Genomic DNA, 22,742 nt, shown 5'->3' on the forward strand with positions numbered 1-22,742 from the left:
ATATTTATTTTTATTTTTTATTAATATAATTTAAATATCTCCGATTTCAGATTTTGAAGGCCGGTGACTGAGTTCCAGCAACCAGCAATCAAATTTCAGTGATCTATGACTGAATTTTAATGATTACTGATAAGATCCTGGCGATTGGTATTTTTGTTTAAAAATAATTTAATATTATTTTTAAATAATTTATTTTATACTAACTATTATAAATAAATTAAATATTAAAATAAAAATAACAATAAAATTATATTATATATTTTTATTATTATAACCAAATATAGTTATAGAATGATAATTACATTGCATTTCATTATTTTTTTAATTTTATTACTCAGTTGATTATGTTACATACTATTATGCTATATCAAACATTACTCTCTTGAGAGATTCTTATTTTTAGTATTGGATGATTGAGATATAATTTATTATTTAAAATTAATAAATATATATTAATTATTTATCAAATTAGAATATTAATAGAGGAGAGATTCTTGTCTAGGCTTGGTTATACAGCTAAAAAAGTGACATGTATGTATGAGTATTTTACACTTTGATATTGAATAATTGATACATACTCTATTATTTAATATTAATAAATATGAATCAATTATTTATCAGGTTGGTGTATAGATAAGAACATACATTAAAACTATGCAAGAATTTTTCATAAATACAGACATACTTCAAGATTAGTAAGAAATCTTTTACTACATTTCAGAACAAAGACAAAAAGATAAAAGGGGAGATAGAAGGGAAGAACGAATGATAATTTTATTTTGCAGATCTTTAGGAATGAGAGATAAAGATTAAAGAGTAAAGTTTGTGCCACCACACGGTTTTCTTGCCGATAGGGAGGAAATCTTTTTTCTGTTATAAAGAGATTTAAAATTTCTAATATTTATAGGAAGTCCATTGAGCTATGGGCTACACGGGTAGCCATCCTTACGCTCACCATAAAAATAAAATTTCACCTGATATATAGATGGGAGCTTGAACACAAGACCTTCACCTCTTAGGAGCAGATCTTTAGGAATGAGAGATAAAGATTAAAGAGTAAAGTTTGTGCCACCACACGGTTTTCTTGCCGATAGGGAGGAAATCTTTTTTCTGTTATAAAGAGATTTAAAATTTCTAATATTTATAGGAAGTCCATTGAGCTATGGGCTACACGGGTAGCCATCCTTACGCTCACCATAAAAATAAAATTTCACCTGATATATAGATGGGAGCTTGAACACAAGACCTTCACCTCTTAGGAGCAGATCTTTAGGAATGAGAGATAAAGATTAAAGAGTAAAGTTTGTGCCACCACACGGTTTTCTTACCGATAGAGAGGAAATCTTTTTTTCTGTTATAAAGAGATTTAAAATTTCTAATATTTATAGGAGGCCCATTGAGCTATGGGCTACACAGATAGCCATCCTTACACTCGCCATAAAAATACAATTTCACCTAATATATAGATGAGAGCTTGAACACAAGACCTTCACTTCTCAGGAGGGATCGTTCTTGCCACTTAAGCTAGTGTAAGAAAATAATCTTTTTGTATCGTTACATTAATTATAACATATATTTATAGGTATAAATAAGGATAGACATTCAACATTACTCAAATATTTCAATATTATTATAATAATTTTGTTATTTTTTTTCTTAATTTTCTTTAAGATAAGCATTCTTTTTCTTTATTCATTTTTCTTCTTTTTCTTTATACATTTTTTGACACGTGTTTTTAATTTTTGACACGTATAATTTTTATTTTAACATATGTACTATTTTTGACACATAAAATTTAAGTATATATATAAGTTTTTATAAGTTTTTTTATTAATTTATTAATTATTAAGTTATATTCTTAATTAAATACTGTCTCTAATCCTAAAAAATAGTATATTTATTATATTTTAATATTATATTAACTAATAAATAGTTTCCTAATCAGATACTAATACTAATTCTATCATAATATAGTATATTGATTATATTAAATATTATATTAACTAATAAATTATTTTTAATTATATAATAATTCTAATTCGAGAAGATAATATTTTAAATTATATTTTAATATTATATTTAATAATAAGTTAATTTTTTAATTCTGAAAATAGTAATATCAATTATAGTATTAAGTTTTATAATATTTTAAAATAATTTTTATATTATTGCACTAATAAAATTTTAAAATTTTAAGATATTAAAAATATTTAAAAATAATTAATTCACTATTGTTTTTAAAATATTATAAATTAATATTAAATATAATTTTTTTATTATATTATATATATCAATTTAATTTTATAATTAATATAATAATAACTATGATGCAATCTATGGATAAACAACTAGTATAGTTAAATAGCAAAGAGTGACAGCTACCCAAGATTAATCGAGTAGTCAACGCTACTAAATCAACCATTGCAACTCTATACTAATGCTTTTATATACAAAATATATTTATATTAAAGATTTTTAATGATATATGCCTATATATATATATATATTAAAATTAATCCAAAAAGATCAATCTTGTTGGGAGGTACTGCCCAAGGAAAGAAAAAGGTTACTTTCGAATCAAGAAAAATAAATAAAATTGAAACAAGATAAAATTGTATATCGAAACGACTTCTGGCATCGCCGGAAGGATCGAAACCACATTTGTAGGCCAACAATTTTTATGGATAGGTCGAACTATTAGAAGCAAATGAAAAAGGAACACCGAATAGGATCAAAGAAACTAGCAGATTGATCACTAAATAGATACAAATATGTGCAAATTCTGACATCACCACACCCCATTTGGTTCTATCGCTCCTTGCTCGCGGAGCGGCATACCGGAAAAAAAGAAGAAAAAGCCCATCCCGCAACCTTTTTTAGATTTTAGAAAGAGGGCGTTCCCTGGGGCGAATCGTACATTTCATGAATATATTGATTGAATGAATCATCTTTTAGTTCATCCAAATACTGCCTATTTAGATATAGTATTTTGGAGCTCAATTTCGATCGAGATTTTGTTCCATTAGACCCACTTCGGTCAGATCGGTTCCATAATCTAGCTTGCCCGGGCCGGGTTTGAAGTCTTTGGTCGGGCCGGCCATAATGAATGATCGTTGTTCGATAATAAAATAATAAGACTTAAGAGTTTTGTTTTCGCTCTTCGCTTAAAGTTATAACTTAATTATTAAATTTCGTGATAGTATTATGAATTTTGATATTTATTATATTTCAATAATTTTTTTTTTATAAAAGCGTCTCTAATGGTTTTTATTTTAAAAGATATATTTTTTTTATAATAAATAACATCTTAAGACATATTTAAATATAAAAATAATTTTTTTTATTTAAATCCAATAAACTCTTTATATTTTTTATTTTTATTTATATAAGTATTAATATTTTTATTTCTTTAAATATTTATCAATATAAAAATAAATATCAATTAATTCTAATATATAGTAGAGAGTAAAATCTGACTCTTTATATATAGAGGGTCAAATAATTAAAAAATATACTAATGAGATTTATAGCATAGTTTTGACGAGTATGCTAAGAATAAACAACATATTATATTTTATAACAAGCCAAATACTTAGAAAAATAACTTATTTTTCAGGTTGGATGACTAATAATTTTATTATGAAATAGTTAAAAATTATGATGATATACTGTTAATTATTAAGAGACATAAAAAAGAGCAAAATAAATTTCACTACACTGGACTCTTTATATTATAAATTCATGAATTAATATTTGATAATTTTTATCAATTAAGTATATTAATTATAAAATACCTACTGTATTTTTAATAAAAAAAATTAAAATCTGTTTTAGGATATGTATATATCTGTTTTGATAATGATCACTTAGAATGATTCATAGACCTCAAAAAGAAAAAAAAAAAAAAAAAAAAAAGAGGAAAAAAGAAAACGAGAAACAGAAAGAGAGCGAGGGCACCAAACTTCCACGCACCCATTTTGACTGCTACATTTATTAAAAGAGAAAAAGAAAAACACTTTACGTTAATGAGCAGAAGTCAGTGGCTACTTGGTCACCGGCAAAGTCAAAGTACTGATCGATGCTATTCTTGCTTTAAAACAAATCTGCTTCATCGATTGCTTCATCCATTGGTTTCAAATCGAACTTAACTTAAAACCTCGTCGTTTTCCATTCCAAATTGGTCATTGGCAAGTGCCAATTCTATATTATATTTTAATTTCTTTTTATTAGATGTCTTAATATTTTTAAGCTTAAACAATTTTGCCAATTTTCTTTCTATAACAAAATAATATTGCCAATTCTGGGTGGAATTAAATTATAATATATTTCTTTAATTATTAGCTGTACAACTAACATAAAACATTAGTATCACTTTAAATTAAATTTCAATATTAGTATTAACTAAATTAAATTTTAATTTGTAAAATTAGCACCGATTAGTTATTTATTTTTGAGTTCTATTTACTATAATTACAAGAAAATCTATATTATAAAAGAACTAAAGAATAAAAAATAAATAAATTCAATTAAATTAATAAGAGTCGGACACTAAATAATTGAAATATAAACAACAATTAAACCGAAAAAGAGTTCCACATGTCTATTAATGTCCGATAATGTCATCTATTACAATGCTTCATTTGAAAAAAGACAAAAACTATAAACATAATTTAAAAAATTAATTCAGTAGGAATAAAGAGATATATTTATTTATTTATAAAAGTAAATAGATGTTAGTATCTTAACCTGTTAGATTATAAAAAGATAAAACTAATATTCCATAATTTCAAGTATTTTCTAATAATATTATAGAGCTTTTTTGCCACCAGGCCGCTGCTTGGTTGCGAACTAAGAGACCTGACAGGAGAATTGTCAGGGCTACCAATTGGTAGACGTTGATAGCGTAAATTTCCGCTGAATTCATGTCCTTTTAATATTCAGTCCATGAAAAGACAAGAGAAAAATAAATAAAAATTAAGAGAAAAAAAGCCTCCACCTAAAATTTACTTGCAAAAATTTCAAAAGAAATTATGAAGAATTAAAGGTTTTAAATTATAAAGAAAAACCTGAAAAGGGAAAATATCTGTTATCGAACGGCATTAATATTTTGTGGCCTTGGCTAAACGACTCCATATCTCTCTTTCTCTCTCTAGATTATCTCTTCAGCTCCATGCTTCAAATCCATATCTTCGCCTTTTTGTAGAAAAAAGAAACAGGAAAAGAAAAAACCCCTAAAGTTTTCACCAAAAAGAGCGCAACGCTTTATCAGCTTAACAAAAAAGGCAGTCCAGTCTTTATAGAGAGATTCTTAGTCCCTCTGTCCGCTTGGTTGTTTCCTTTTAGTGTTTGATTGATTGCAGGTTCTGTGCGTCTTTTCAATTTGCATAATTAAATGCTTAAAGTATAAATTCAATGAGATTGTCTCGCACCGATGCTTCGCTGTAGAAATGGCTTCTGCTTCTTCTTTGTCAGGTAAGTCCGTTTTTATCATTTCTGATAATTTGTTTTTTTAATGTCTTGCGATTCTGCTGTTTAATTGTGTTTAGTCCTCTTGGTTGGATAAGGAGATAATGTTGTTATTGTATTTTTTTCGTAACGTATTGAATATTTAGTTGAATTCAGTTTCATATCCTAGTTGAGTTTGACAATTTTTTTTTAAACTTATAATGAATTTGATGCATTTATTTAGTTATTCCTTGTAATTGTGTGGTTGTTTACTTTGTAGTATCGCTGGAATGCGTGAATATATGTAAATTACCAAAAGGAGATAGATATGACTGTAATGTGCTCTCTTGTGCGTGGAAAGCTCCTAGAGTTTTGACAGGGTTTCTTGCGAGTACTGCGCATCCTCATCAGTGTTCCTCGCTGTCTTCTGCACGAAATTGTAGAAGGAATCATTTCAAATCTGTAAGTTTCTTAGTTTGCTTAAAATGTCATTTATCCTAAGTTAATTGTAAATGCTCAATTAGAAGGTTGAACGGTCGAATCGGGAGATGTAGATTAACTATTTAATTTTATTGTGAAGTTGGTTTTAGAGTGTAATGGAAAGTTAATGAAGGTTAAACATTTACATCTGTTAATCTCTAAGGTGAATTAACTTTTTGTTCTTTACTTTCATCACCCTAAGTATACTTATTTGTAAGTATTTTGATAGACTTCTTCATAGTTTCGTTTTGGGAGTTAAAGAAAAGGATAGGAAGGATGTCTTAGATTGAGAACAAAGGGTTCTTTTGGTTTCTTATTTTGAGATTTAGGAAATCTTGGAAGTGATTATATTATTTATCTAGTCGTCACATGAAAATGTTAGAAAAGGAAATTGAGTAAAATCATCAAACTATACAAGGATAATTTGACTCAGCTCATTATTATGTCGAAAACCAAAACAGTCACAACAGGTGAAATCAACCTTCTCTTTCTTATAGCATCCAATTTTGGAAGGCATATAAATTTTGCTCAATAGTCTCAAGAAGTGAGTAATCTGTTGTATCTTATTTTGTCCGCAAACAGGTTTTGTTGGTAAATATGGACCATGATTTTCTTTTTCTCTTTGATCCTTATACTCTTGTCCTAGCAAGTGTTGTAAAAAATAGATCAGAATGCTTCTGTATCCCAATTGCTGTAATCCTTAAAAGAAATAAATTGCGCCACTTAATTTGAGATATTAGAGTGCCAAAATTCTCTCAAACAGGTTGTATGTGCATATTTTAAACTTATTTTGTACCATACGACAAAAAAGCAACCATACTGATGCAATTCTGCCTTAGCTTTAGTTATCCTATCCTATCCTATCCTATTCATCTTACATTTCTAATGTCTCATTCTCGAACTTTTTATAAATTTTATCCTGGGCCTTTTTAATCGCCTTACCAATGTTATGATGCTCTTTTCAGAAATGCGGAACCTTTGAAATAGCAAGTTCTAACTCAATTGAGGCTTTTGGATCTGCATTTGTTGAGAAACTCTTTAGAACTAGATTGCTTAATGTTGCTGGTCAAAGATGGCAATTGTATTGTTCTTCACCCATTTCCATGGGCACCTGGAATGAGGTTTCCCCCAAAAGATTATGGGAGGTAATTTGCACAATTATACCATGCATATCTCTTTTATGATAATTATCTCATGAAACAGGGATTGCTTTGAGCATATTTTGGCTTATATTGTCAATTGTTTGATTTACTTAGGATCTTAAGCCTGCTGTTTCATACCTTTCACCAAAAGAATTGGAATTGGTCCATAGTGCTCTTGAGGTAGCCTTCTGCTTAGAAGAATATTTATTGACCATATTTGCAAATTTTCCTCGAAGTACTTATGAATGTAATAATTTAATGCTACAGCTGGCTTTTGAGGCTCACGATGGTCAGAAAAGACGCAGTGGAGAGCCGTTCATTGTGCACCCAGTTGAAGTTGCACGCATTCTAGGAGAACTTGTGAGTTTCTCAGTATTTAAAAGTATGCTCAAACTTGAAATCTACTTTAAGTAGCACTCGGCAACCTAAAAGACTGTTATTTGCCCTTTCCTTTAGGAATTGGATTGGGAATCAATTGCTGCTGGATTACTGCATGATACTGTTGAAGATACAAATGTTGTTACTTTTGAAAGAATAGAGGAGGAATTTGGTCCCACTGTGCGCCACATCGTAGAAGGAGAGACTAAGGTGCTATACTTATATGGGTACAAATTATGTTCTTTTTTGGCCTAAATGCTATCTTAGCAGAATAATTAACCGTGAGCACATATTGATATCAGTTTCTTTCCTTTTCTAGGTATCTAAATTAGGAAAATTAAAGTGTAAGAATGAAAGTGATTCGGCACAAGATGTTAAAGCTGATGACCTGCGACAGATGTTTCTTGCCATGACAGAAGAGGTGAGCTATTCTTATTTATTTATTATAATAATAATAATAATAATAATAATAATTATTATTATTATTATTATTATTATTATTCTTTTTGTGCCTTGGTTATCTATTAACAAAGTTATGTTATGACTAAATTTTGGTGTTTCAGGTTCGTGTTATTATTGTCAAATTAGCTGACAGGTTACATAACATGCGTACTCTTTCTTATATGCCTCCACATAAGCAGGTATGGTAAAAAGGAAAAGGAGAAAAGAAACCTCAAGTTGTTCTTTGGCAATTTTGTTAAGATTTTAATGTTATTACTTTTTGTGCAGTCCAGCATTGCTATGGAAACACTTCAGGTCTTTGCTCCACTTGCGAAATTACTAGGAATGTATCAAATCAAGGTAGATCTTTATGTGGCCTTTCCACACATTAAATTCTATACAATGGGATGCAGTTGGAGAAACTATTTGCTGCTTAAATTTGTGAACTCATCTTCTAAAATAATAATCATTATGTTGAATAATCAAAGTTTAAAATGTCGAGTTAGAGCATTATGCATCCAGTTTTAGTTTTGAGGTTCCTGACACTATTTCATTTTACATTGAGAAACCAGGCTTGACTTTGATTTGCTTGGGCTGTTGTATTCTTCTAGCCAAGTCACTACTAGAGACATACTATTTGATTATATCATATCTTTGTCTATTGTAATGTGAATTTTGCTTGTTTGAGCTTGTGATACTATACCAGTTTGAATAGATTAATTTCACTACACCTATTTTACTCCTGAGGTCAACTTGGGATTTCTTTTGTTCATGTTATAATCCTGTTAAAATTTTTTTGCTGTCAGTTTCCTGATCTCGTGTTTAATAATCATTGCAGTCTGAGCTAGAAAATCTATCATTCATGTACACAAAACCTGAAGATTATGCTAAGATCAAGAGGAGGGTTGCAGATCTCTACAAAGAACATGAGAAAGAGCTTCTGGAGGTAAGTTTCTTGAAATAATTTTTGCCATGCATTTATTTTAAGGAGCTCAGAATTATCTTTACTATCCTGATAGGAAAGTTTTAGACTTAATGCTAGGTGAAAGTCAAGTTTGGTGGTTCTTGAGGTAGTCTTGCAGCAGTGTGGCCATTTCTTATCCAAAATTTCTTCCTTTGTATAGGCAAACAAAATTTTAGAGAAGAAGATTGAGGAGGATCAGTTCCTAGACCTTATGACTGTGAAGACTGAAGTTCGCTCTGCATGCAAGGAGCCTTACAGGTGAAGCTATGAACATTTTATTTTGTTAATTTATATATTCTGGATACATGCTAATTTTTTTTAAATCCGTGATGCTTGTAATGTTTCTGTCCCCAGGGCTCTTTTTCCTTCAGCAAGTGATTCAGTAATTTATCAGTTTTTTCAGCAAAATTTGTAGTTTTCTTATAAAACCATTTGGGAGTAATATATAGCTGTTTGCCACAGTAAATATAGAGTTACTATTGCAATTACAAATTAACTCCTTATTCTCATGTCTTGTGTGGGTTCAGAGCCCGTTACTCAGAAAGAACTTTGTTGGATCTCAAAGGTTTAGGAAGATGACCTCCAATTTTATGAGATTTGTGTTCTATGTTGAGTATTTATTTAATTTCTCTGAGTAGATTCCTTCACCTGCATGTTTCTGGCCCTTGGTCTGCTAAAGTTGCTTCAAATTGCTTTTTTCCCCTTGACACTTTTAATTGGGAACTTTCCATTGCTTGCAGTATTTACAAAGCGGTGCTTAAATCCAAAAGCTCAATTTGTGAGGTGAACCAAATTGCACAGGTTTGTTTTGATATGTTCCCTAAACCATCATGGGAAACATCTGAGCCAGAATCTCTTTTTCAACTTATATATTGTGCGCGTAACACATTACTTCTTTTTGTAATGACCAGCTACGTATTATTGTAAAGCCAAAGCCATGTGTCGGAGTTGGGCCTTTCTGTACTCCACAGCAAGTAAGTCAACGTCCATTTTCTGGAAAATTCTGTTTTATGCTGGATTATACTTTGGTATGTCAAATGTTCTGTTCTCATGGTTGCAAATTATGCAGATATGCTACCATGTTCTTGGTTTAGTCCATGGGATCTGGACACCTATTCCTAGAGCTGTACGTACTCTTTTAGTTTTCTTTTTGAGGTACAATATGGTATATTTGAACTATTAGTTATACTACAAGTAACTTAAAGTATCAGTTTAATTATTGTAACAGATGAAGGACTATATTGCAACCCCAAAGCCCAATGGTTATCAAAGTCTCCATACTACTGTAATTCCATTTCTGTATGAGAGCATGTTTCGGCTGGAGGTTCAGGTACTATTCTATGTTCATCTTTACCAAGTTTTATCTTTTCCCTTCCATTAAGGGAATAGGGACTTCCTTCAGTTTTAGTTATTCTTTATTTCTTTCTTTCTTTCTTCTTCATCTTCTGTATCCTAGTGCTCTGAAATTGTCAATTTCTACTCTTTTGCCCGTCTCTGTGCAAAATAAATTCCAAGGAACATCTATATTGTTTCTGATTTTGGTTCATCTTTGCGTACTTGCTTCACAGCATAGTCACCTAAAAACAGCTATCTGCTTTTGACAGGTTCGAACTGAAGAGATGGATCTGATAGCTGAGAGAGGCATTGCTGCTCATTATAGTGGGAAAGTATTCGTTACAGGTTTAGTTGGACGTGCAGTACCTAATGGTAGAAGTTCAAGAGGGAAGACTGTCTGTCTTAACAATGCAAATATTGCACTCAGGGTATGTCGATTTTTCTCCTTGACAAGTCACAATAGTTATTAGATGTACTTTTTAAACTTCTAGGAAAGACCTTTTAGCCCCTGACTTTGATACTAATTTCATGGATGAAGTCCTTTCCTTCCTCCAGATTGGCTGGCTCAACGCAATTAGAGAATGGCAAGAGGAGTTTGTTGGCAATATGAGCTCTAGAGAATTTGTAGATACCATCACTAGAGATCTATTAGGTAGCCGTGTCTTTGTATTCACACCAAGGGGAGAGGTAAGAGAATGGATTGCATCACTTATTGGTAGGAAGGCTTGAATCACATAATAGGAAATTCTGTATTGCAGGATTATTAATATTTATTTTGATATTGCCTACAGATAAAAAATCTGCCAAAAGGGGCAACAGCAATCGACTATGCTTACATGATACACACTGATATTGGCAACAAGATGGTGGCTGCAAAGGTGTCCTTTTCATTTTGGTGTTTTTCATGTTTATTTTACAGATTGGAAATTGAAAAGGCGATTAAAATTTAAGGCCATATTTACTTGCTAAAATAAATTTCATCAATCACAGAGGGAAATTTGTTTTCACAGCAGCGGTGGTTAGCTAGCATAACCTCTTTTTCTTCTTTCTTCTTTTCACTTTTAATTCTGCTACTCTTTTTTAAAGTAAAAAACCTCTTTTGATTAGATAACAGAAAATAGTTTCTGAAACCAAAACAAGTTCTGTTCTGAGGGGCTAAATTTAATTCTTTTTATGGTTGGTTTTTGCTTTTCTATAAACCAAATCAAGATATTTGCCATGTGAAATAAGATTTCCAAATTTGAGTTAAAAATGGGAAAGCTTGTCTACTTGGTGCAATGTAGGTTTAAAGATTTCCTTTTAAAGCTTGGAAGAGAAAGAATGGCTTATATTTTTCAATTTTAGAGGAGTTACAGAATTTTATGGGTGAACATACATTATACATTCTATAAACAAATAAATTAAACATTTAAAGATTTTCCTTTTAAGCTTGGAAGAAAAAAGAATGGCTTATGTATTTCAATTTTAGATGAGTTTCAGAATTTTATAGGTGAATGTACGATATACATTTTATAAACAAACAAAAAGCAAAAAAAAAATATATGAGTTTTTTTAAGAAGGAAGAAACACGACCTAAATGAGAAATATGTCACTCTTGTTTTTCTTTTCCAGGTCAACGGCAATCTAGTTTCTCCAATGCATGTTCTTGCTAATGCAGAAGTTGTGGAGATAATCACCTACAATGTTAGTATTTCATCCCTGTGATTTATATTGGAGGAGCACATGTAGTGTTCTTCCCTTCCTATGCGGATTTTCTGGAGGTCCACTTCCTATGCATGATAGGAAATAGAAATATACTGAATTTCTGATGAGTGAATATTTGTAGATATTGAATTTTAATTATGTCATTTTGCACTAGATGATTCCTTTTCATTTGTTCGAGACTGATCCATATTAAGTTATGACGGTTGGCCACCTATATTTATATGTTTATCTTTTTTTTCATAATTTTTTTTTTATCTGCAGTTGGAAGTTTGCCTAGCTACTCTTACATCTGAATGTTAACATGTGTACCATTAATGCCTTGCTCTGCTATATGATATCTTGGAACTTCATTTTTTCCTCAGGCACTCTCTAGCAAGTCAGCTTTTCAGAGGCATAAGCAATGGCTACAACATGCAAAAACACGTAGTGCCAGACACAAAATTATGAAAGTAGGTTAAATTATATACACTGAGAAATACTTTGTTATTTATTCATAAATTCTCTCAGGACTAAAGTTAGAACTTCATAATCTGCTCAGTTCTTAAGGGAGCAAGCTGCACTATCAGCTGCTGAAATAACAGCAGATGCAGTAAATGACTTTAATTCTGAAGAGGATAGTGAGGTAGAAGAGTTCTTGGATAATACGGCATCAAACAGGCCTTTGTGGGAGAAAATCTTTGTGAATGTTGCAGAAAAGTCATCTCAGGGGAAATACTCCAAGGATCTCTTGCCTTCAAAAAATGGCAGCGTTTGGGTCCCCAAGGTCAATGGGAAACATAATAAGCACATGCAGCATGTGAGTTTGGACGCCCAGGGGAAATTGTTATCACAGGGAAATGGTGTTGCCAAGATGATACAATCTAATGTTCCGATGTTTAAGGAAGTCTTGCCTGGTTTAGAAGGTTGGCATGCCAGCAAGGTTGCATCTTGGCACAGTGTTGAAGGGCATTCAATCCAATGGTTTTCAGTGGTATGCATAGATCGAAGAGGTAATTTTTTGCTTCAGTCAAAATAAGAAAAACTAGGTTCCATCTATTTCTCTAATAGTAATAATAATAACATTGATTAGAGGCTACTTCATACTCCCTCTGAATCATATTTCTGATGACTTGTTTTCATTTTTCTTTAAACACAAATGAAGTGTGAGTGGCCGGTATTGCTATGAGAAATGATGCTTCTTTTAGTTTGATACCATTTTAATGATGACCGTGTACTCTTATATAGATCCTTCTCATCATTTATCAGTTGTCATGAATCTTATGTTTAACCATAAAATCATACAAAAACAATTTCAGGCATGATGGCTGAGGTTACAACAGCATTGGCAACTGTAGGCATCACAATATGTTCCTGTGTGGTGAGTGATTATGAATATCTGATGTCTGATGGAACTGTAGCTTCTATTTATCTGGTTAGTGTTTGCTTAATTACCTGACCCTGCATGACATCTTTATTTTCCATGATCAGGCTGAGATTGATAGAGGAAGGGGAATGGCCGTGATGTTGTTTCATATTGAAGGGAGCCTTGATAATTTGGTAGTGTACCCAGCAATACCTCTCTCTCTCTCTCTCTGTGCCTGTGTTTGGTCCTGATATTGCCTGCTTCAATCTCTTTTAGGTGAAGGCCTGCTCAAGCGTGGATCTGATTTTGGGTGTTCTGGGATGGTCTACGGGTTGCAGCTGGCCAAGCTCAATGGAAAACCCCCAGTGTCTTGAATGCTAATTTACGAGTTGAGCTTATGCCCCAAATATTTCACCCAGCTGTTGCAAGCTTGGGTAAGAAGTTTTGCCCCCAGAAAACTGAGATTCTGGTGTTCTTATATTTTGGATAATTAGCTGAATAGTTATCATCTATTTGTTGGACAACCATAGCAAAATAAACCAGCAGCAGAAAATTGAACCCTAGTCTGTCTCTGGAAAATCAGGGCATTGTATATAGAGAAAAGAGTGGTAGATAGGAGTATATACACATGTAAAGATACTAGCAAAGAGAGGATGGTGAAACACTTTATATACAGAAAGGTTGTAAGAATTCTTGCCATATAGATTTCCTTTTTTCTCTTATGCTATCATGTTTCCTTTGTCTTCTCAATTGTCAACAAAAAGAAATAAAATCTGTATGTGGGTTCTTAGTTCTTATGGTGCTGCTTGTTGCTTTGAGATGCAGAAAGAAACTCAACTGTACTTTAATGATTTATTATATTTCTCAAGCGATTGTTCCAGTTTTTTCCATATTTCGTGGAAACAAGGAAAAATTAAGAAGACGGGTTATAAAAAGCATTGGGATGGGTGAATACAAGTAGTAGCACCATCATCAGTGCCAGCACTAAGACGTACCTAATCCAAATTCTCCATTTGATTAAGATCGTTGGTTGATCATTTACTGTATGCTCCAGGGTTTCTTCTTTCTTCAAAAACATTGGAGTTTGTGTAGTCTGGTACTCATCTCTGCAGTCGCTGAGGTTCTTAGATTTGCTGTCGTTGAAGCACTCTTCAGTTTTGGTGATTTGCTCTTCTTCTTCCTCCACGATCTTTGGAGCAGAGAATTGCAGGGTGTTCTTGAGCTCTAATGATAATGCCTCTATTGATTCTTCTGGCCATATTTCCTCAGCACTGGATCCAGCAGAAGTGCTCCCTGTTTCTTCTGAATTTTCTTTGCCCTTTTCCATTATATATTCTTGATTGTCCCCCTCTTCCTCATCATCATCGTCGTTATCTTCTTCTTCCTCTTCTGCTTCTCCAGCTGAATGCAGCAATGAATTTGAATCTGCACTTATTTTTATAGCAGCATCAAATGCTTCTTTCACTTTCAAGGCCTCTATTCGTTCCTTCATTAGTGGTTCTTCTACAATCTCTTCATCATCTTCTTCTTCTTCTTCTTCAGCTGAAAAAATTGGTGAAATTATATCTGTACTTATCTTTGAAGCATCATTGGTTGCTTCTTCCACTTTACTGACTTGGATTCTTTCTAACAAGGGCGACTCTTCTACAGCCTCTTTATCACCTCCAACTGAATGCATTAATGAAGTGATTTCTACACTTTTCTTTGCATCGCCATCTATTGCTTCTTCCTCTTTCCAGACTTCGGTTCTTTCCATCAATGGAAATTCTTCTACTCTCTCTTTATCACCTTCTTCTTCTTCTTCTTCCACTGAATGCATTGATGAAGTTTTATCTGCACATATCTTTAAAGCATATACTGGTTCTTCCTCTTCTTCAACTCGGACGATTTCAAGCAAGGGCAACACCTCTTTGACTACTTCCTCGTCCTCACCTTCACCAGCATCACCATTACCATCATCGTTATCGTCATTTTCTTCTTCAACAACTGAAACTGACTGCATCAATGAAGTTCTCTCTGTATTTATTATCCTTGCAGCATCCATTGTTCCCTCCTCTTTTACCACTTCAATTAGTTCCATTAAGGGAAAATCTTCTGCTAAATCATTCTTGATCCTGTTTTCCAGCTCAGGCGAGGAGTGATGGTCAATCACTGGAAAAGAAAATTCTTCGATCCCGCTACGATTGTCGCTCGATTCAACGTCATCCTCTTTATAATCATCAATGAGAAGGATCTTCTGATTATCAGGATTTTCTTCTTCCTGAACCAAATTTGTAGTCAAGTTATTAGTAGAATTAAACAATCTACGTTCCTTTCTAGCTCGATTCAAAATAATTGGCATGAAGATTTCGAGTATTATGAAACAGTGTAAGATTATGATATGGAAAGGATAAATTACCGAGATCAAACTGTTATTAGTAGAATCCAGCGCACAAAAATCAGTCTGTGTAGCAACCAACTCTGTCATTGATCCATAGCTTGCGCAGCTGAACACAACAATCCTCTTAATAATTATTCATAAATAAAAGCAACATATAGAATCAAGTTTAATGATTTTTTTAGCTACTTTCAGTACTAACCATGGATTACAGTAAAAACTAGGAGATGAGTTTTGGAGGACGAAACTCAGCCCTTGACTTGCTTCTTCTTTTTCTTTCTTATCATTACCATCTTTTCTTCTCCTTCTACCTCTGTGGGCAGCAAAAGCAGCTGCCGAAGTTGCAACAGCCAAGGCTCCAACCCATAGAATAATACCTCCGATATTATTACCAGCACCAGCACCACCGCGACCACCACCGCCAACTAGGCCTATTTGTGCCCTCCTTTTCCCCTGCTTTGTCTGATGCTTTTCCATTTCTATTTCAGTTGTTCTTTGCTTTTGGGTTTGGTAATCATAAAAGAGAAGAGTGAAGGATTCGATGATGATATTGTGGAGAAAGAAAGGGAGATAAAAGAGGGAGTGGGTTATTGACTTTGGAAAGAGTGAAGTGAAGTATCAATTTCGGACGTTCAACTTTTGGAAACTTTTTTGCTAATTGGCATCTTTTACTTCCCTCGTACCCCTTCTTTTTGGAGGTTCTGTTAAATCACACTTGCTGTGGATTCTACCTAATTACTAATTAAAATTGGAAAACCATCTTCAAACTCACAACAACCAAAGTTATTTGTTAGTGAATGGTTCTTGATGATTAATGTTTATTTCATTCTTTTTAATTGTAAATGATAAACATATATCTTTACTGTCAGGTTAAGTCTCACTTAGGACTAATATAATAAAATTATAATTCTAACCATTTTAAATATACATTATTAATTTTGTTTCATAAATTATTATAGATTATAATTTATTTTTTTAAAGAAAAAAGAAGAACATGCATTTCTAGCATATAGAAAATGCGTGTGAAACATGTGCATCACATTAATTTCGTTGATGTTTTGTGAAGTTTATAAATGAGCGGTCGTTGCATATGACAACATTGTTATTTCGGTTGAAATTAATCATTCTCTCGTGAGCTGCAAAGAATGATACACAACCTCATGATTTTGGAAATACATATTAAGGCTTTGGAGTAGGCCCAAATCAATATAACCATCATTTATGTCCCAAATAATATCAGATATGATTCTTTGCTTGTCATAATTTAATTTATTATGGTCTATGAAAGCAACCCTACGCCAAGTATCAGCCTACACTATTTCAGCGATTCAGTATAAATTAATAAATTTCAGAATTTGATCATTTTACCCCAAAGTGCTATATTATTAATAATTGTAATCCTCATCACTTTACTACAGAATTACTATATTATTAATTGAAATTCGTTTTTGAGTTCCCATATTTTTTACTTTTGATTTTTTTTAATAATTTTATATATTTTTACTTTTCTCATTTTTTAATTTCACAGTAAAAACGCTATTAGTATGAATAAATAAATAAAATTATATACCAATAAGATATTAAACTTTTCAATTTTAGTTTATTGGATCTCTAAAAAATTTATATTACTATAAAGAATCAATAGTTTTCCAAATTTGACCTTATCTCCTTATATATATTATATTTTAATTCGCCATATTGCCGCTATCCTATTTATTATATTTAATGTAAAAATGTACATGTCATTTACTTATTTTCTCATTTTCATTATTTGTGCATATTTTCCTTTTCTTATTTTGATATGAAAATAACTGTCCTAAAATTTGAATATTGAACGATTAGTTAAATTTAGATTTTATTTATTCTTTTAATTTAAATGCATCCTTAAAGAGTTTCAAAATAATTAGTCTCACTCCAAATATTACTAGTGCTAATTCCTTTTTGTTCTGCAAGTCAGGTTCTTTTTTCTTTTTTGATATGAACTTTGAATTTAAAATATTTATGTAAGTTCTAAATAAAAATCTTTATGTAAAGACTTAAAAAATATTTAAAGAAAACATATCATTTTTCTTTTAAAAAAATAAAAAAGATATAGATCTTTAGAGTCTTAATGAATCAAAGTTAAGTATCTTTGTGGGCATTGTTTAATGGCATTTGTATACAGGTTCCTAATCGAAAAATATAAAAATAAATAAAAGAAATTATTAAAGTACAATTAATATTATTAGTCCATATTATTATATTATGTCTCTATTTAAATGTATCAAAATATAAATATCCATCCTGCTTTGATGAACTCAAATAAATGAAATTATCAGGTTTCGTTCATTTCCACGGTGTGTTTAAAATTATGACAGACAATTTCCGTTGCCAAGTTTGATTATGACCAAATTAGTCCAATTAGAGAGGCAGTTTCAGTTGGCCAAGTTTGATTATTTGCAGACAATCAATGAATGCCTATAATTTTAATAGACTCCTAATCTGTTTGTACATGTGAAAGTAAACATATTATATTGTAATTTGTATCTGTGAATGACGTGGTTCAAATCAAGAACGATAAACAATTTGAGAGAACCAAATTACATGCGTTTTCTCCACTTCTTTTACTGTTATAAATTTGAAAACAAGAAGAAAAGGCAAAGTAGCCACCATAAATTCAATCCAAGAACAAAAAGAAAAAGATAAATCAACGCATTAAATCAGCCATGAGAAAAAAATGAATCAGTAACCATTAGAGACAGGTTTAGGGTTGGTGGTGTAGAAGAAAGGTCCCACTGTGAACAGTTTCATATTCTTGTGAGTCAAGAAGTTGTAAGAAGCGAGAGGAGCGCCCGTTATCCCCTTGTTGATGTCGGTTGGAACATTGCAAGTCTCCAAAGATGGAGATGTTTCTAGGAAAGCCTTGCACTCTTTAATCTTCATTTTATCTTCAACCTCAGAAGGTGATAATGTTGCTAAGAAGTAGCCCTTTGCATCTGTCGCTCCACTCAAGATTGACCATGGTGCTGCTTCATGTCCATATTCATCAGTTGTAAGGCATGTGATCCTTGCTATAGCTCCTGCACTCATATATGTGCATTGGATAGATGCATCGTTAAATGCTTACTTCAAAATGAAGTTACAAAAAAGAATTGGATTTATGTTTTAGCAATGAATTTGAGCAATTATATGTTTTGATTTTGATTTAACATCCATAGCTATTTCTTTAGCAAAGTGTCAAAAATTACGTTGATATTTGGTTTGCCAAAATCAAAGCGGTTTCAGGTTTGTGTGTGTGTGCTTTTTTTTTTTTTGTTTACAGTATAATTAATGGTTAAGAAGGAATGTCAGGTTAGGAAAAATAGGGGAAGAAAACAGATTGTGTCCCTGAAAGAAAAATATTATGATCAGTGGCAAAAGACCCATCCACTCTCATCATCCCAGCCGATGGAGCAGCAATTACCTTCTAGAGGAATGAGTTTGGGGCCCGATTTGCAGTAAATAAGGCCTTGAATACCAACTAACGAGGAGAGTAGCTTCTCCTTTTCCAGTCTTGGTTTGTCAACGTTCGGATTTGGACCATACCCACTAACACTAGCAGAAGCAATAACTGCTGATGACAGAGCCATATAGATTGCCAAGTAGAAACGAGTGAAAGCCATTGTAGTACAATGTTTTTGCTATTCAAGAGACAGGAGTGGAGAAAACTGTCTGAAGGATATGTCATAGGAGTTGCCTTACATACCCTTTTATAAGAATGTTACTATCCATCATACATTGCCAAATAAAATACACGATAAGTAAAAAATGTGATTGGTCTGCACGATTGGAAAAAGAAAAATCTCCAATCTTCAATTATCCTGCATGCATGTAAGAGTAGTGTTGCTATACCTATCATGCTGCACGATCCATAACATGGTTTATGTAAAATAATGCTCTTGTTTCTTTATTCAAATGACATTTGAAGATTCCACAGTCAGAATATATTTGATTAAATTTGGAAGTCATTAAAAAAATTTGTGAGTCCAGGTGAGTTCCCTCAAAACCAACAAAAACCCTCTGTGCATTTCTAATTAATATCTTGAATGGTTGACTCTTATATATTTATTTATTTTCTTTTTTTTTTTATTCGTCCCCCGGCAATATGACCTTTCCATAATCTTTCACCTTTGATAGTTGATCCTTCAAATTAAGATTCTTAACATTCGTTATAGGCTAATTTTGGTACAAACAGGAAAAGAGATTCAAAATCGCCCCTTGATTAAAATTGGATTATATAAAAATTCCTTATTGATGAAAAAAAGTATCTCCTTGCACTTTTTAAACCCCCTTTGTTTGTTGGCTGGTACAAGGGATGGCTGGCTTCACTTGTTTCTCTATTAAGAAAACATTTACATATCTATACGTTTGATTGGATTGAAGTGATTGACAACAATATTTACTAAGGTCCAGTATGCATTCTTTTCTATGTTTGAATTTGCAACTGCATCTTCTGCAGCAATGATTTTTGTGGGACTATCAGTGGCGGAGATGCATTGAATTTGCGGTACTATATATACAACATATGGAACAATGCTGTTTCTCATCTTGATTCTTGAGATGGATATAGAGAATTAAGAATGCTAATCATCAAGAATTAGTTGCACTACTTATACACTTCCCAAATGAATTGAATAATTCTTCTTTTACTGTGCTTATCATAGTTCTTTTACTGTGCTTATACCAAACCATAGAATATATGGAAGTTACCATGTCATACATACACATTCAGTGACTTTCCATTTTTCTTTTTCTCAATATTTACATGTTAGCAACGAAAGCTCAATTCATCGAAGGAAAATATTAAATTCGTTAATTTAAATCATAAATATGGATTGAATTTTGTAGAAGTTCGCTCAGGAGTAATTGAAACTCAATTCATTTTTCATAAACTTATACCTGTATGCCCAGAAAATATAAATAAATGAAATAAAAGCCTTAACTTTGGAAATTAATGAATTTATTACAAACTCTTTGATGAAAATGGCAAAATCCAGTAAGAATACAATCAGCAACAAACAGGAACATCCATTCCGTTTCTGGAAAACTCGAAACAAAAACAAAAACATTTTGTCGACATTAAAAGCAATTCTAGTAACCAGTAGTAGGAGTTGATTTGGGCTCTGAGGTGTAAAAGAAAGGTCCAACTGAGAATAACTTCAACTTCTTGTCAGAGAGGATGCGGTAAGAAGAAAGGTGAGCACCAGTAATCCCCTTGTTTACGTCTGTAGGAATACTGCAGGTTTCTAATGGAGATCTTTCGAGATTAACCTTGCAATCTATCAACTTCAAATCATCATCAAGCCCTAAAAGAGAAAGTGCCTTGAAGAAGTAACCCTTCGCATCAGTTGCACCAGTCAAGCAAGAGAAAGGTGTTGTCTTATACCCACTCTTGTCCAAAACTGAACACGTTATCCTTGCCACAGCACCTACATTCAAGAGAATATATTTATATAGTTAAGAGAAAATGGTTTTCTGATTTGGTATACTCATGTCAAAATAAGAACTTTAGCCTTTAAGTGAAAGATTGGTGGATGTAGAGATTACCTTCAACAGGAATATAGCTAGAACCCGATTTGCATAAGACAAGCCCTTCAATGCCAACTCGGAGTGGATTTTCTAATTCCGGACCATACCCATGACCTTCTTCAACAGTGTCTGGTTTAGGGACAGTCAACTCAGGATGGTTTAGGTTATGTTTTGGGAGATACTCAGAGTGAGGTTTCTTATGGTCAGGTTTTGGAATATAACCGTAATTCACTTTGTCAGTCTTTGGTTTGGGGATATACTCTTCATCGGATTTAATATCTGATTCAGGTGTGAAGTAGGTGTTATCATGATTCAAGGTCTCTGATTCAGGTTTTGAGCTATATTCTTCACTAGGTTTGACATATTCTGGTTTTGATTTAGGATAGGTACTTTCGGGTTTGACATTGTCTGATTTAGTTTTTGGTTTGTACTCTTCATTAGAGTTGACATACTCTGGCTTTGATTCAGAATAAGTGCTATCGGGTTTTGTAATGTATGATGTAGGTTTTGAATATGTTGGCTTTGGTTTAGTATAGGTGTCATCGGGTTTAACAATGTCTGATTTAGACTTTGAATTGTACTCTTCACTAGATTTGCTATATTCTTTCTTTGGTTGAGGATAGGTGTTGTCGAGACTAACAGTGTCCGATTTAGATTTTGGAGTACTATGCTCTTTATCGGGTTTGACATATTCTAATTTTAGCTTAGGATAGGTGGTTTCGGGTTCAGGCTTCGGGCTATAGTTATTATGAGGCTTGACAATGTCTGGTTTAGATATTGCACCATACTCATTTTCAGGCTTGATGTTGTCTGATTTTGGTTTGGGGATATACATAGTTTTATCAGGCTTAGGTTTCTCATACTCACCTTCAGGCTTGACAACGTTGGATTCTGGTTCAAGGTTGTACTCATCTTTCGGGACATTGTGAGGTTTGGATTTTGGGGCATACTCATAGTCAGGTTTGACATTTTCGGATGTGGGTGTAGAGCCAGAGGCATACTTATTATCTAGCTTGGGGACATTTGCCGACATGGGTGTTGAGCCGTAGCTATTGTTTGGGTTAGAGGCATAATCGTAATCCCCAGCAGAAACAATAACTAGAAACGACAAAAGGAGGATATAGGATGGAAAGAAGGCCATAGTAAAGCTCAAAAGGGAAGGAATGAAGAAACTATGAGCTGTTGATATGGGAGTCTGCTACTACCATGGCCTTTTATAGGTATAAGCTGGTGTAATTTATTATGTGACTAAAGTAAACAAGAATACATGGCCAGTTGGCATCTAACTGGGTATGAAGAGCTCTATCCAAAGAATGCCTCTGTCATGTCATTGCGACGTGACGAGCAGAACTTTAGCAAATAAGCCTCCGGGCCTGTGTTCTTTCTCTCTGGTGCATAAGTCTGAATATGTATATCTTAGTGGTCTTGCACATTTGCATTCTAAAAAAAATGGAATGTTTTAGATTCGTTATATATTAATTTCAATTTTAAATAAGCCTCACCAACTAGGGACGTGGAAATGAAGTACACCAGCCATGCTTTTTCTTGGGGGCAAACCTTAGTGGCCAGTGACCACTTAATTGAATA

At 32.6% G+C, this 22,742-nt stretch overlaps 4 protein-coding genes across 4 annotated transcripts; 1 reads left to right on the forward strand and 3 right to left on the reverse strand.

The window, feature by feature from the left end:
• The first annotated feature begins 5,068 nt into the window (after window positions 1–5,068).
• Window positions 5,069–13,953, forward strand: LOC8259905 (putative GTP diphosphokinase RSH1, chloroplastic). The gene is made up of 24 exons (XM_002523074.3): window positions 5,069–5,472; window positions 5,726–5,907; window positions 6,891–7,070; window positions 7,182–7,247; window positions 7,335–7,427; window positions 7,524–7,655; window positions 7,765–7,866; window positions 8,009–8,086; window positions 8,175–8,246; window positions 8,725–8,832; window positions 9,011–9,108; window positions 9,591–9,651; window positions 9,762–9,824; window positions 9,920–9,976; window positions 10,079–10,180; window positions 10,455–10,613; window positions 10,741–10,872; window positions 10,977–11,063; window positions 11,797–11,868; window positions 12,252–12,338; window positions 12,428–12,878; window positions 13,185–13,246; window positions 13,357–13,425; window positions 13,508–13,953. Exons 1-24 carry the CDS (start codon window positions 5,448–5,450, stop codon window positions 13,610–13,612), a joined length of 2,643 nt encoding a protein of 880 aa, XP_002523120.2. The 5' UTR covers window positions 5,069–5,447; the 3' UTR covers window positions 13,613–13,953.
• Window positions 13,954–14,059: 106 nt separating this feature from the next.
• Window positions 14,060–16,355, reverse strand: LOC8259906 (glutamic acid-rich protein). The gene is made up of 3 exons (XM_002523075.4): window positions 15,811–16,355; window positions 15,630–15,717; window positions 14,060–15,491 (listed from the first exon to the last, which is right to left on the reverse strand). The coding sequence occupies exons 1-3, from the start codon at window positions 16,083–16,085 to the stop codon at window positions 14,145–14,147; spliced, it is 1,710 nt and encodes a 569-aa protein (XP_002523121.1). The 5' UTR covers window positions 16,086–16,355; the 3' UTR covers window positions 14,060–14,144.
• A 1,908-nt stretch (window positions 16,356–18,263) lies between these two features.
• Window positions 18,264–19,441, reverse strand: LOC8259907 (protein SEED AND ROOT HAIR PROTECTIVE PROTEIN). The gene is made up of 2 exons (XM_002523076.3): window positions 19,051–19,441; window positions 18,264–18,667 (listed from the first exon to the last, which is right to left on the reverse strand). Exons 1-2 carry the CDS (start codon window positions 19,247–19,249, stop codon window positions 18,330–18,332), a joined length of 537 nt encoding a protein of 178 aa, XP_002523122.1. The 5' UTR covers window positions 19,250–19,441; the 3' UTR covers window positions 18,264–18,329.
• Window positions 19,442–20,547: 1,106 nt separating this feature from the next.
• Window positions 20,548–22,354, reverse strand: LOC112535493 (proline-rich protein 3). Its single transcript, XM_025158084.2, has 2 exons — window positions 21,174–22,354; window positions 20,548–21,055 (listed from the first exon to the last, which is right to left on the reverse strand). Exons 1-2 carry the CDS (start codon window positions 22,294–22,296, stop codon window positions 20,718–20,720), a joined length of 1,461 nt encoding a protein of 486 aa, XP_025013852.1. The 5' UTR covers window positions 22,297–22,354; the 3' UTR covers window positions 20,548–20,717.
• Window positions 22,355–22,742: the final 388 nt, after the last annotated feature.

This window comes from Ricinus communis, chromosome 1 (genome assembly GCF_019578655.1).
Source record: "Ricinus communis isolate WT05 ecotype wild-type chromosome 1, ASM1957865v1, whole genome shotgun sequence".
Taxonomy (NCBI): Eukaryota; Viridiplantae; Streptophyta; class Magnoliopsida; order Malpighiales; family Euphorbiaceae; genus Ricinus; species Ricinus communis.